This window comes from Urocitellus parryii, chromosome 7 (genome assembly GCF_045843805.1).
Source record: "Urocitellus parryii isolate mUroPar1 chromosome 7, mUroPar1.hap1, whole genome shotgun sequence".
NCBI lineage: Eukaryota > Metazoa > Chordata > Mammalia > Rodentia > Sciuridae > Urocitellus > Urocitellus parryii.
This window is the reverse complement of record NC_135537.1, coordinates 142,794,590-142,809,995: the sequence shown is the minus strand read 5'-3', so window position 1 is coordinate 142,809,995 and position 15,406 is coordinate 142,794,590. Positions and strand designations below refer to the sequence as shown.

The 15,406-nt window shown below is 35.9% G+C and overlaps 1 protein-coding gene across 2 annotated transcripts in view; it reads right to left on the bottom strand.

Annotated features, from left to right (window-relative positions):
- The window catches only part of Nf1 (neurofibromin 1), a 251,252-nt gene that overhangs the window by 19,455 nt on the left and 216,391 nt on the right, over positions 1–15,406 (bottom strand). For both annotated transcript variants that reach the window (XM_077800375.1, XM_077800376.1), the window contains 7 exons: positions 14,636–14,793; positions 12,429–12,551; positions 11,907–12,037; positions 11,626–11,726; positions 9,500–9,642; positions 9,099–9,145; positions 7,576–7,792 (listed from right to left, as the gene is read on the bottom strand). In XM_077800375.1, the coding sequence (XP_077656501.1) occupies positions 7,576–7,792; positions 9,099–9,145; positions 9,500–9,642; positions 11,626–11,726; positions 11,907–12,037; positions 12,429–12,551; positions 14,636–14,793 (920 nt within the window). The remainder of the gene's footprint in view (positions 1–7,575; positions 7,793–9,098; positions 9,146–9,499; positions 9,643–11,625; positions 11,727–11,906; positions 12,038–12,428; positions 12,552–14,635; positions 14,794–15,406) is intronic.

Here is a 15,406-nt window from a genome sequence, read left to right as displayed (position 1 = left end):
CTGCTTTTTCACTATTAACCCTCTCTTGTGTCTTTTTCTTTTTAAGTTTTGAGATAAGGTCTTGCTAAATTGCCCAGGCAATTTAGTTCAGTTTAATTACTGAACTCCGACCATTAATTTCCTAAATAGCTATACTTTTACCATTTGTATTAGATTTAAGAACTTGAACTTGTAATTCTCCTGCCTCAGCTTTCATAGTAGTTGGGATTACAGGTGTGCACCACCATACCTGGCTCTCCCTTGAATTCTTGTTAACCTGTTGTGTTAGTCTAGAGCCAAAACTGCAGCTTCAGTGCTCAAGGTGGGTCTACGTGCCTCCTTCAAAGGACAGAACACATTGGATCTGCAGTTCTGTAAGCCCCCAGACCTTATAAAGCAATAACTTTATAAGTTCCCCTGGCGCCTAAAGGCAGACTGAGCTTCCAGGGATTGGTGAGTGATGTCTCATGCCATGTGCCCAGGATGAGTGCCAGGCAAGCAGTATTTCGTGCAAGGACAATGAAAGTGAGGAGTACCTTGATGAGGGAGCAGCTGCATGAAAACTGCTGATTTAGAGCAAGGTAGAGAAGCTACAGAATGGAAGAAAAAACAAAGGAGCGGTATCAATAAGTTTTTTTTTTTTTTTTTAAAGGGTGAAAAATGATTAGATTCTGGATAATTACTCTGTTCCCTAGTTTTAAGAAGGAGGTTTTTTTTTGGGGGGGGGGGGTAGTAACCAGGGAATGAAACCAAGGGCCCTTAACCTCAGAGTCACATCCCCAGCCCTTTTTTATTTTGAGGTTCTCACTAGGTTTGCTTAAAAGCTTTGCTAAATTGCTGAGGCTGGCTTCAAACCTTTGATTCTCCTGCCTCAGCCTTCTGAGCTGTTGGGATTACAGGCATGCACCATCACACCTGGCTTGGAGTCTGGGTTTAATTACTGAACTCTGACCATTAATTTCCTAAATAGCTATACTTTTACCATTTGTATTAGAATTAAGAATTTGGGTTTAAATCAAGAATTAAACAAAAAATGAGATGAAAATTTAGAAAAGTTATACCATGTCATTGCTTAAAGTTTTTTTCTTCCTTAATACAGAGTAATAACAAAGAAAGAGAAAGAAAAAAAATCAACACCAAATAAAGCTCTAGTGATACCATAAACAGTATTTAAAACATTAAAATACTTTGAAAGATTTCAAGTCATCTCAAAAAGAGGGGCCTTTAAATTTCTTCTAAAAGGGAGATGTTTTAAACCTAGTAAACACATTAGAAGCATTACTGACTCAGAGCTAAGCCTCATTTTAGAGAAATGGTTTTGATGAAATATCCCTCCATGTACACAACTGTTAGCACTAACTGGTCCAGGAATGCTTATGATTACTACTAGCTGATCTACCCTGTTTCCCTGGAGGAAGAGAAGCCAGGCTTGGATGAAGCCAAAAAATAAAGTGGAAAAAGTGAATCTAAAATGCAGATTCTTTGCTCTAAAAAATTCATGCCCTAGTACTAGTAGTAAAATTAGCTGATAAAAGGACAAAATTAGGAACCTTTTTGTAGTTAAAAAAAAAAAAAACACTGATAAAAGGATAAAATTAAGGACCTTTTTCCTAGTTAAAAATAAACACTGAAAATGGATCATAGGCTCATTTAAAAATACAACAAACCTCTCATATCTTTTTGAGGTAAAATCTTAAATTTTTGCCATACACTCACACATGCTAGGCAAGCGCTCTACCACTGAGTAAAGCCACAGACCCCATCCAACATAAGAAATATCATAAAAGAGGTCTATGCACACTTGCCACCCTTACTACTCTGAAATCTCTTGGAGACATATATCCTGCCTTAGTAGAAATTGTTAAACAGCCTGAATCAGAAAGAAAGAACTTAAAACCAAGAATGAGATCCATGGGCAAAAACTTTCTAGTCCCTGGTGACCAGGGCCTCACCCATCTTTAAATATCCCAGAGTATCTAATGCACACCTACAAAATAGGTGTTTAAATGCTTACTGCTTTAAATTACAATGCGAAAAGTGTTAGGAGACCCTATGATAGAATATAAATTTTAATACTTTGGAAATGGATCTATTTCACTTTTTAATAAGTATTAAGTCCATGTAATTCTATTAGGATTTTTATTTCTACTACACTTGCTCTTTAATAGCTAAAGAGGATGAAGGAAGACTACACTTGAAATGCATAAAGTATTCAACATAAGACTTTAATTTAAAAAAAATTAGCTGGGAAAACCACACAAGGCTTGGGTTTACACAAAGAGATAGTTCCATAATTGCCCCCCCCCCTTTTTTTAAAATTAAAGGTAGACAGGTTTTATTTTCTAGTTTTAATCCTGGTTCTTCAATTCAGTCAAACTTAGCTACACTGGGCCTCATAAGGATCAACAGATCACATCTGAAATATTCTTTTATATCATGGAATAAAGTATTCTCTTCAGGATGTTCTTAGTAGCATTTGAGAAAACCTGAAGAGGCAAAGTTGTAAGTCCATTTAGCTAATGGGTTACAATAAACACGATTTCATGTGCACTGAACTCTGGATTGGGCTCAGAAGACAATCATTTATGCATTACTTTAAAATGTAGAATTATGAATTTTCAGAGATAACTAGTTTAAGTGAATATGACTTCCTCAAAGCTGATGACTGAAGTATCACAACATTTTTATTTAGGTGAGGTCTCTAATGCTGAAGGGCAAGAATTGGAGTGGGGCAGAAGAAGTTAGTTCATCATCTTATCTAGTTAATCTGCAAGCAAATGAATGCTGGAGACCAAAAGAAAATACAATTTAGTGGCTGAACCTGTAATGCACCAAAGCAGGGTTTCCTGACATGGAAAGTTTGCAGCAAAAAGATAGCTTGCGTGAAGATCAACTTTTGCTTTTTTAAATAGGCAACAGAGCCTCTGACTGCTTAAAGCTCAGTAGGCATGGTGATAGTTGATGCTGGGTAATTTGATGGCAAGTCACTTATTCTCTATTTCAGCCAGTGACACAGAGCTTCTTTAAATGTAACTGCTTAGGAATTGGCTGCTGGAAAAGGAGATAAGGAAATATTTTTTGGTTTGTATGCAATTAAATAGCAAAGTTGAAATGCTAGAATAAGTTAGGAATTTGAATAAGATACATTGCTTTGGTAGCTAGGTGAGGTGCTGAACACCTGTAATCCCAACAACCGGGGAGGCTAAGGTAGTCGGATCATAAGCTCAAGACCAGTCCCAACAATTTAGTGAGGCCTTCAGCAATTTAGCAAGACCCTGTCTCAAAATTAAAAAATTTAAAAAAGGCCTGGGAATGTGGCTCAGTGGCAAAGTGCCCTGGTACCAAAAGATTTGTTGCTTCTTTTAGTTCTTTGTCATCAGCAAACTCAATCCATAAAGAAACAAGGAAATAAAGATATAAAATTACATGAGAGATCAAAATGTGAAACAATATATATAATTACCAAGTATCAACTCTTATCATGAAGAGATATTTCATGAGAGCAAGCAATAAAACCATAATAATTATTTACAAAGAAATTAGGATCCTTTTGTGGAGATAAACCCACAATTTTAAAAACATATTTATTTTGTAGTTGGACACAATACCTTTATTTTATTTATTTTTATGTGGTGCTGAGGATCAAACCCAGGGCCTTGCATCTGCTAGGCGAGCACTCTACCTCTGAGCCACAACCCTAGCCAGAGCCCACAATTAAAAAAAAAAAATGTTTTTAGTTGCAGATGGACATAATACCTTTATTTAATTTATTTTTTATAATGTTGTCCTGAGGATCGAATTCAGGGCCTTAGGCAAGGCAAGCACTCTACCACTGATTTAAAATCCCATCCCCATAAGCCCACAATTTAAAGATACAAAGGGGCTTTCTAGGAAAGTCACTATGGAAAAGTAACTCCAAACACATGTAGTAAATGAGGCAAGCAACACACTTTAGATAGAGGGGAGGTGTGAATGCTATGATTTAATTATTTCCATTATTTTTAAAACTTCAGTTTCTTTTGGGAGTACTCAGAGATTTCCAGGGTGTTAGCAGTCTATTCAGGCAGTCATCTTTGCAGAACTACTAGGGGTGACATCATTAGTTTAGAACCATAACCAAAACTTTATGTGCTGTTCTTTTTTTTTTTTTTTTTTTTAAATGGGACTGGGGATTGAACTCAGGAGAATTCTACCACTGAGATACTCCTACAGTCCTTTATTTTATTTTGAGACAGAGTTTTGCTCAATTGACTGGGCTGGCCTTGAATTTACAAACATCCTGTCTCAGCTTTCCAAGTAGCTGGGGTTAAGGCATATACCATCAGGCCCAGTATATTCTCTGGTTTTTTAAAAACAATTCTTTTTTATTTTTTGGAGTATTGGGGACTGAACTCAGGGATGGCTCTACCACTGAAACACATTCCCAGCCCTTTCTTAGTTTTTATTTTGGGACAGGGTTTTGATAAATTGCCAAGGCTGATCTTGAACTTGTGATCTTCCTGCCTCAGCTTCCCAACTCTCTAGGATTGTACCTGGTTTAAGAACAATTCAAAATAAGAAGTTATAGAGTAAGATTGTTCTGCCAAAGTAAGTGGTATGGCTAATGTCCAAATACATTGGACATAAGCAAATAATTGACTAGCAGGGGAACCTATACTAATACCTTACTCTTAACCTGATTTTTTTTTTGTCTCCATTATATAAGATAGACAAGAATCTCCCTAACAATTAGTCTGCTTTAAAAAAAAAAAAAAGATCAATGAAAAAACTAATCATTTTGATATGTTTAACACCATTTTTGCAGCCTAAGACACAAAAGTTTGGTCAAACTAACCAAACTTTAAAAGTAGGAGGAGTATACAGTTTATTTATTTATTTTTCAGTGCTAGGGACTAAACTCAGAGCCTCATGCATGCTAGGCAAGTGATGTACCCAAGTTGCACTCCAACCCATGTGAATTTTCTAACTCTAACCAACTTTAGTGGTTGATAATTCTAAACAACAAAATAACCCAGAAAATAGGGAGCTCCACGAAAGAAAACGTTGATTTTAGGTTAAGGCAGCAGACAGAAGCAATGAGATAGAAATACACAAATGAAGGAGAGAAGGAAGGGGAAGGGAAGAGAAAGGAAAGAAGATGACAGATAAACAGAGAAGGCAAAAGAAAGAGTAGAGCCTTGGTTCTAAATAGAAGCTGTGGGATAAAGCAATTAACCCAGTGCTTCTAAAGCTCAGTTTCCTCATTGCATACAACACTGTTAGCCTAGAATTAAATTACCTGTATGGCTCTCCAGTTCAGAACTCTTAAGAATTTACGTGAGTGTGGAGGAGGGGAGGGAAGTAGAGAAGGAAGTATCCAGTGGCTGCAGTATAGGTAAGAAAGTAAATTTAAGTTCTTCCTGGCCTGGAGGGCTGAAATGATGAAAATGGGGCAGGACCACAGGCAGATCCTAGATAGTATCAGACTCTTACTAAAACATTGATTACTGGAGGGGCCCCATTCTTGGAGTTTCTGGTGCAGGAGGTCTAGGATGAGACTCTAGCATTTGTAGTTCTAATAAGCTCCCTAAAAATTCTGATGCTGCTGGTCTGAGACCAAACCTGAAGAAATAATGTCCTAGAGAATAAGTGACCAGGGCAAATGACCATGGTTATATGGAAAAAAAGTTGGGCAGGCTCCTCTTACTTTGTGGGGGAAAAAGAATTTCCTGTGAAAGTATTGATAAATAAATGTTAAGAATATAAGGGCTGGGGTTGTGTCTCAATGGTACAGCACTTGTCTACCATGTGTGGGGCACTGAGTTGGATCCTCAGCACCACATAAAAAATAAATAAAATAAATTTATAAAAAAAGTCGAATATAATTATTTGAAAAAATGGTGTATATATATATGCATAATATCCTAGATGGTCTCATTCTAAATCTCATGCCAAATTCTTCATATTCTTCAAAAGTACTGTAGAAATTGAAATGTTAATGCAATACTGGGATTATAAACTAGATAGTCTTTTTATGGACCATGACCATAACAGAATAGCTATATCATTTGAGATGATACAATATCTTACTTTATTTTATTTTTTGGCAATACTGGCGATTGTACCCAGGGCCTCACGCATGCTAGGCAAGCACTCTACAATTGAGCTACATCCCCAACCCTTTTTATTTGGAGACAGGGTCTCACGAAATTGCTCTGGCTGGCCTGGAATTTATGATCCTCCTGTCTCAGCTTCTCAAGTAGCTGAGATTATAGGCATGTGCCTCCATGCTCAGTATTATTATTTGACTTTTAGAAAAACAAAACAAAACAAACTAACACTTAAAAGAACTATATAAACTATCTAAAAGGACTTTTCCTTTCAGAATGAGGTGTATTACAAGTGACCATTTCAGAAAATGGAACTTTAAAAAACAAATCCTTCTTTTGAGATTTTTTTTTTTTGTGAACCCAGCCCCTTATTCATGCTAGACAAGTGCTCTACCACTGAGCCCCTCAAATCCTTCTTTTATTGTAACCATTTTAGAAGGTAATTTTTCTAAATTGAAAATATGACCTAAAAGAAAGAAAAAAGGAAGAAAATCTATTTTCCTTCATTGCCCACTGTCATTACAACACCTACAACAGCATCAGTTCTGTGAAGAGTGGTACCTCTGGGGTCACCCAGAATTGTTTACAACCTTTCACTCTGACAATGAACGAGCCCAGAGTTCTGCAGATTTGCCATTTCTACTGTCTTGTTCTTGTTTATCTCAATCCCTCTGGCGGTATTAGGTTTTGTTGTTATTTCTGTGGTACTGAGGATTGAACCCAGGCCTAAAAAAATACCAGGCTAGTGTACTACCACTGAGTTATATCCCCAGAACTTAAATTTTACTTTTGAAACAGGATTTCACTACATTGCTCAAGCTGATCTTGAATTTATAGTCCTCCTGAGTAGCTGGGATAAAAGTCATATGCCACCACACTCAGCTATTATTTCTCAGTGTATTGACCTCTAAGTTGGATGCTAACTTTGCATACTTTATCTACTTGGACCTAAAAATGACTCTAAATGAGGACTATATTTATGATTTAGAGGATTTTTTTTTTTAAAGATGACTTTTTTGGTCTGGTTGTTTGTTTAAACCCAGATAGTTTCAAGATTGTTGGGTTATTGCTTGTAGCAAGAAGTGGGGTACTATCAGATTTTGTGTGTATATATATATATATATTTTTTTTGATGTGGTATGCAATATTAGAGACACAGAAGTCCTTAGGGGAATGTATGGTATACTAGTAAAAGAATTGTAGTTATGTTCACTTAAAGGGTAATGCAACTTAGATTACCCTTCTTACCCAAACTCTGAAAATCCTATCAACCCTGGAAACCTATATGAACACTATGAACATTTCACTATCTTACATACAATTTGTTGGAAAGTAGAAAACTTTATAGGGTTAACAACATTTAGCTCAGGTACAAGGTAAAGAAGAAATATAAGGTGAATCTCATGAGGAAAAGGTAAAACCTGTAATAATCTGATCACAAGGGAATTCCTAATGTTGGTAACTTAATATTATTGCTTAAAGTCATATAAAGATCACATTTACTGACCTGGGGAATGCTGGGAAGTTGCAAGTGAGGTCATGGAATTAGAGAGGTTAAGGTTGGCAGTGATACTAAGCTGGCTCTGCAGTGCAGGAGGGTAAGGAGATGTGGGTGTCAGGAGGGACTCCTCACTGGTTTCTTCATCAATTCCAGGCAAGTACGTGTCAATCAAGGCATCAAGAAACTTAACAATAAGCTCAGCATAGTCTGGGATTTGTGTTTGCTGTAATGGAAAATAGGAAATTATTTTAGCTCCATTAAAAAAAAAATTCCCTCTGAAGCCAAAAAAAGGTTAATTTTTATTTGGGGCTTAATTTATTATTTTTCTTCCTTTGTCTGTTATAGATCATTAAAAAAGGGGGAATGGAGTAATATTTATAGATTGGCTTACAGTTGGGAATTTTATTCAGCTTACGCTTAAAGCTTCCAGATGAACCTACAATTTCTGAAAGCCATGCACAGACTGAATTTAATACTAAGACAATATAATCATCAGGAATGATGTCTAGCCAATTTTCCAAAACAGAGAAAATGAGCAGAGAATCATCCCAGCTGCTATTTATATTCCACTAACTAGACACTGCAAAGAGCTCAGAGGGTTATGGCAATCCAACTACAAAAGCTTATTTCTGGGACTTCAGGCCTGCTTTTTTTTAGTGAAAACCTGTTCATATCAAGAGATATTCAGTCATAGTTAAGACAATATAAACTAAATACCCAATTTTTAAAACCAGAACAAGGTTTAGATAATTCATATTAACACCCCTCTACCTAGAACCCTGCACCAGGAATGTTGGGGAAAAGAAATAGAAGTCCTGCCTTCAAGGAACTTCCATCAATTTGGAGAGAGGACATATACAGAGAAAATAATTAAATACAGATTTATGTAGCAAATACAGATTTATTAGCACTATAACAACTAATGCCAATCAAAGAACAAAATGAACAAAGAGGAATGAATCTAATCCAACAGCTGGATGTCAAAATATCTTCATAAGATAATGCTCCTTGCTAGTCACAAGATAGGAAAATAAATCTTACAATGAACAACTTTCCTTAAAACACTGTGTTTAATTATGTTATGCACATGCAGGAATATGGCATAATGAATCCAACTATTATGTATAATGCACCAATAAAAACAAATGAATAAAAAAAATAAAAATACCATGTTTGAACTGCTACTTTGGTTTTCAGTGTTTTTTTTTTTTGTGTGTGTGTGTGTGTGTGTGTGTGTGTTTTCTTCTGTGTACTGAGGATTTAACCCAGAGGTGTGCTTTATCACTGAGCCACATCACCAGTCCTTTTTATTTTTTATTTTGAGACAGGGTCTCCCTAAGTTCTTAGGGCCTCAATAAATTGCTGAGGCTGGCTTTGAACTCATGATCCTCCTGCCTCAGCCTCTGGAGTTGTTGGGATTACAGGTGTGTGCCATTATACTCAGCATATTATGTGGTTTTAAAGCAGAAACATTCATGTGGATAAAACTGTTGTTTAGTCAAAAATAAGAGAAAAATATATTTTCTTACCTTTGAAAAAGGTCCTGCAAACCGCCATAAACCATTAAAACCAAAACCTGCAACAAATCAAATATTTTTCTTATAACAAGATATCTTTTAACCATAACAGAAATAATTAAGTTGTATAGCTCATGGGTAAAACCTGTGCATGCACACATTGAAAATATTTTAGAATCAATGTCAAAGCAGACTAAAACTTAATTAAAATAAACTTAGTATAAAACCATATTTTAATAAAATTAAATATTAAACACAAGCAATATTGAACACATAATTGAGTAAACAAATGGTTTATATAGGAGAAAGTATGAAGCAGCCTATCCGTTATGAAGAATTCTCTAGTCAGTGCATTCTACAACAGTGCACACATTAGCAAATTCATCAATCATCCTTCTGATATATTTATTTACTTTGCAGGTAAGATGTTTGGTATTGTGGTGGGGATTCTTCATGGTACACCACACTCTGCACAATTCCATGGATTGGATTTAACAAATTTGGATCTTGGCACAATGACAATAAGGTGTTGATCTTAGAGTCCAACAAATTATGCCTAAAAAAATAAAAGTCAATAAAGGAACATTTTAGGTGATTTTTAAACTAAAATATTTGTATAATATATTCCTCAAAACAAAGTGACAAAATTGAAGGAAGATGAATACTTTTATTTTGGGAGGTGGGTACCAGAGATTGAACTCAGGGGCACTCAACCACTGAGCGACATCCCCAGCCCTATATCTTGTATTTTATTTAGAGACAGGGTCTCACTGAGTTGCTTAGTGCCTTGCTAAGTTGCTGAGGCTGGCTTTGAATTCTCGATCCTCCTGCCTCAGCCTCCTGAGCCACTGGGATTACAGGAGTGCACCACAGTGCCAGGCTGAGATGAATATTTAACTTTCTGGTACTCTTCTATATTTCCCAAATTTTCTATAATGAATTTATGTGTTTGCTTGTTGGGTTTGTCTTTCATTTTAAATCATCAGGGAAAATACAGTAAACAACTAAAGGTGTCATATAATCATTTCTAATCATACTTGTGGTGAATGTTTTTTCAACACAAGGTTGGAGTCTGCCTGTCATTTAGCATGTTTTAGAACCATCTCTTTTTGCTGACTGCTGATATATACCCAGGGAGTTAAAAAACTAAATTTAATACTAATTAGTGCTTTAAAATCCTGAATCTAGCTGGGCGTGGTGGCACACACCTGTAATCCCAGTGGCTCTGGAGGTTGAGGCAGGATCTTGATTTCAAAGCCTGCCTCAGCAAAAAGCAAGGTGCTGAGCAACTCAGTGAGACCCTGTTTTTAAAGCTGGGGTGTAGGGGGGAAGGATTCAAATTTAATATTATTTAAAAAAAATTTTTTAGATGTTGATGGAACTTTATTTTATCTATTTATTTTTATTTTTTATTTATTTATTTTTTTTTAAAGAGAGAGAGAGAGAGAGTGAGAGGGGGACAGAGAGAGAGAGAGAGAGAGAGAGAGAGAGAGAGAGAGAGAATATTAACATTTATTTATTTTTTCTTAGTTCTCGGCGGACACAACATCTTCGTTTGTATGTGGTGCTGAGGATCGAACCCGGGCCGCACGCATGCCAGGCGAGCGCGCTACCGCTTGAGCCACATCCCCAGCCCCATTTATCTATTTATTTTAGTTGTATATGGACTGAATGCCTTTATTTGTTTTTATGTGATGCTAGGATTGTACCCAGTACCTCACACATGGTAGAGAAGCACTCTGGCACTGAGCCACAACCCCAGCCCAATTGAATATTATTAAAGAAAGCAAAATTAGTTTGGGGAAAGTGAAATATATGATCCAATGGAATCTTAGTAAGAAACTATTTCTAATCCTAGCTGCACTCCAATAATAAAAAGAAATAAGACCTAACTATATAAAATTTAGAAATTTAAAAACAAGATTAACCAAAACTAAGGAAACAATTATGCTACATAGAAAGCATAGATCAGGAATAGAATACCCTAACTTTCTTTGGGTTCTTTGTGTTTTTTTTTGTTTTCAGTGTGGGGGAGGGACTGGGGATTGAACCCAGGGGAGCTTTACCACTGAGCTGCATCTCCAGTCCTTTTAATTTATTTTGAGACAGATCTCGTTATGTTGCCCATGGACTGGCTAAATTGCTGAGGCTGGTCTCGAAATTGTAGTCCTCTTGTCTCAGCCTCCTCAGTCACTGAGATTACAGGGTTCCCCCATGCCCAACTAAAGTTAGCTTTATCATGCCCATTTAATGCTATATTTATAAAGCATTTGACATAAAGACAGGTATAAAAGTTAGCTAAAAATAAAAGGAGTGCTGTCTAGGCATGGTGGTACATGCCTATAATTCCAATGACTTGGGAGGCTGAGGCAAGAGGATTTCAAGTTTGAGACCAGTCTTGGAAACTTAGAGACCCTAACTTAAAAAAAAAAAAAAAAAAAAAAAAAATGCCAGGGATATAGCTCAGTAGTAAAGTACTTCTGGATTTAGTCCCCAGTACCATAAAAACAAAAATAAAAAAACAAAAGGAAATACTTACACAACAGGAAAAACTTTGGGGAACACAACACTGGCCTCTGCTAAGTATTCATAAAGAATTCGTTGATCAAATTCATCTGTGGTGTATTTTACCAATGTAGCCTGCCAAGATGCAGAAAAGTAAATAAACATTTAAAAAAAATTTGTGGCTGAACTGTTATCTGTTTTGGTGAGAAGTAGATGATCTTTCTTTCATGCTTTTAATATTAAGGGGCTCCTAACAGTAGACTGGAATAAAAATTTGAGGGGGAAAAAAAATTCTCAAAAAGTAAAAATCCTTACTAGAACAGTAAGAAGAAGCGCTTGGATCTTCGGATCAGTAAGTACTTCTTCATCCAAAAGAACATTTGATTCAGACACTGAAACTTTACGCAAATGTGAATGCTGTTGTGATGAGGAAATCCTCTGAGTTTCTGCAGTAAGATATGGATTAACACAACCAGTTGTATTAAGAGAGCACGTAGACAACCATTTTGCCTAACATATTTTCATGTCACTTCTAAAGTTCAAAAGGTTTTCAGTAGATACTTCAAATATTAACATAAACATCATACAGAATTACTATTCATCTACACAAAAATTTGGCTAGCTATTTACAATGCTGTGTATAATATATTTGATTACTTTTTACACAGGTTTCAGGATAACTGTCATTTTAAGGACTGTAGAGCTTATCTTACAAAAAAGGATTTCTATATTGCATCCTGAAGATGTAAAGTCATGGATGGAAAGTAAATACAGCTTTTCTATACTCTCCCACCTTATTGTCAATGATCTAGATCAAATATTAACTTTGTTTCTCACCCATTTCATAATCAGTTTCTGCTACTCTCCTCATTTTGGGAGGTGTTGTGATCCCCGATTCCATTTCTTGCCTTTTAGGAGCCTTTGTGTCTGATATCAAGTGATCAAAACTTTTCCTTGTTCCTATAAACAAAAGTTACAGAATATGGAATTTAATTAACCACCATGTCTATGAATAAGAATATGCTAAAAAGAAAAACGCTTGGATATAAAGTGTTTAAGATGTTCCTGCCTTAGCATAGAGCTACATCATTTTTTGCTTGGACTACTGTATTAATCTCTTAAATAGTTCCCTAGTCAAAATCTCTGCCTATTTTTCCACATTGCTTCCAGAAAGTTTCTAAAAAGTAAATAAAATTTGGTCATGTTCTTACTTACTTAAAGATCTCTGCTTGATACATGGTAAGGCTAAATCTCTGAAGAGGGCACATAAAATCTTTCACAATAAAGTTCTGATTCTTCTCTACCCTCATTTCCTACACCATTCCCCATGATGGCATAATGCACTGTCGGTTCTTTCCTAACTTCTTTAGTCAGGCAATTCCTCCTTTCTCTTGAATAAATGCCCTTCTCTATCCTGTGTCTACCTGGCAAACATATATTAAATCTTCAAGACTTGGTTCAAATGTTATTGCAGCTTTCCCATAATTTCCTCAAGACCTTAGTTTCCCTATTACATCACTGTAATGGCTCCTGGCAGATGCTATTGATGCTGGTGAGCTGACTATATCTTGGTCATGAAACTATAAGCTCCTCCAGGGCAGAGACCATAAATTTTGCACCCTGAACATGCACTGAATGAATTCAATACCACATTTTCTCTGCTTAGTTTTTCACTTGTAGCTTACTTCACATCTCTCATCAGTCTAATTTTCACTTGAGCATTTAAGATGCAAACCATTGCATATTTGTCTCATTAGTAGTTGTGGGTGTTAATTCTGGCATTCAAATCAAGGGAAAGGGGGACAACTTCCTTGACACAAAAATCCAGAATTACAAAACACAAAGTAACCAGGAAACTCCTAGAAGATTATTTACCACAAAGTATTAACAGAAAAGAACTCAAACAAAAAGTAACAGACATCTGTGACTAGTAACAGTGATTATCATTCACAGTTTCCATTTCTTTCATGGTTTACTGGAAGGTTATTTTGTACTTTGTTGTTTGTTTACTAATTTCCTTATGAACACAAACATTTTTCCAATACTACTTCAAGATATTTAAATATGTTTGCATGGATAACTGAAATTCCACTGAACCATTCACAATGCTGGTCATAGAAATAGATACCAACATATTCTAGTAATAATGAAAAGTTCAAAGGGAATACAGAACTGCTTTGCATTTCCTCTGTGATGTGAGGTGGATCAGTGGGCTCTTCCAGGAATTTACTTTCAGTTTCTGAAACAGAAAAGGATCTTATAGCATTTTAGGTGTATTTTTCATAGACGAATGTTGGTAGAACTGAGCAATTACTCTCAAAAATTAAACCTTCTTATAATATTGAAAAATACATTATTTTACTTTTTGTCATTTCAAAGATAACATGGGAAATACTATTATCATAGCTTCATACCATTTTGGTGTATTCTGCTTTCAAATGATAATTTTGCGAAATATCCCAAAAGCCCAGAGTATACCAAGACTCTTTTCTTCTTGTAGGTGTCTAATGGTTTTCCTATTCCCATTGCCTGCTACCCACCCAAGGGAAAAACAAGAAGAGTTGTAGTATTTAACGAATCAGGAAATAAACAAACCCTTATTATTTCAAGGTCTCATTTGAATTTCTCTATCTCAATTGACAATGGCTTAATTTATCAAACCCTCTTATAACTGGCATAAAAAAACTTTGCCACAGTGAGCCGGATGTGGTGGCGCACACCTGTAATCTCAGCAGCTGGGGAGGCTGAGACACAGGATTGCCAGTTCAAAGCCAGCCTCAGCAACTTAGCGAAGCGCTAAGCAACTCAGTGAGACCCTGTCTCCAAATAAAATACAAAATAGGGCTGGGGATGTGGCTCAGTGGTTTAGTACCCCTGAGTTCAATTCCCAGTACCAAAACAAAACAAAGACTTTGCCACGGTGAAACAGAAAAATTTTGATAATATAAAACAGTTTCAAATAATCCTTTCAAGTGTGAAAGCCTCTGATTGTTTTCCAGAATAATACTACATTTAAGAATTGTATAAAATTAAGATAAACTAACCAAGCAACTTTTTAGTGTTGGCCTGAGAAGGCTGCCCCATGTCCAAACTCATGGATTTCCTGGCTCGGGGACTGGTTTGGCCTACAGTTGGATAGCTGGCTGCAAGGTACCCTTCAGAACCTTTGGGAGAGGACCATGGTTGGTTCTCCTTTAGTGTCCTAAGAGATTTAATCAGAAAGAATTAATTGACATGGTGACAAATACAACCAATGTTTGCCCATTCCAAGTAGCTGTTCTATTACTAATGACAGTAATCAATATTAAAACTGCACTTTAAAGGGCTTTACAGTACAAACTCTGAATGGATTCCCAGGAAATATTAACTTCCTTGCCATGGTATCTTGTACATGGTAGGGACTCACCAAAGGCTAAACAGAAAGCATTATACTACATTGATTCTATTCATTGCTTTTCTTGTTAAACATTTTCACATTTTTTTTTTTTTGGGTGCTGGGGCTAAAGCCCAGAACCTCAAGCATGCTACACAAACACTCTACAACTGAGCTATATACCTAGTTCTTAATTAACTTTTTAAATTGACAAGTAAAAATTGTGTATGTGTATGTATACACGGAATAACTAAATCAAACTAAATAACATGCATTATTTCACATATTTATAATTTACTTGTGGTGAGAACACTTAAAATTTACTTTGAGCAATTTTCAGGCAGACAATAAACACAGACAATTAAACAGATCACTATATTGTATACTTCTGAACTTAAATGCACTTAAAAAAACCCTTTATTTACTAATTTATTTTTATATG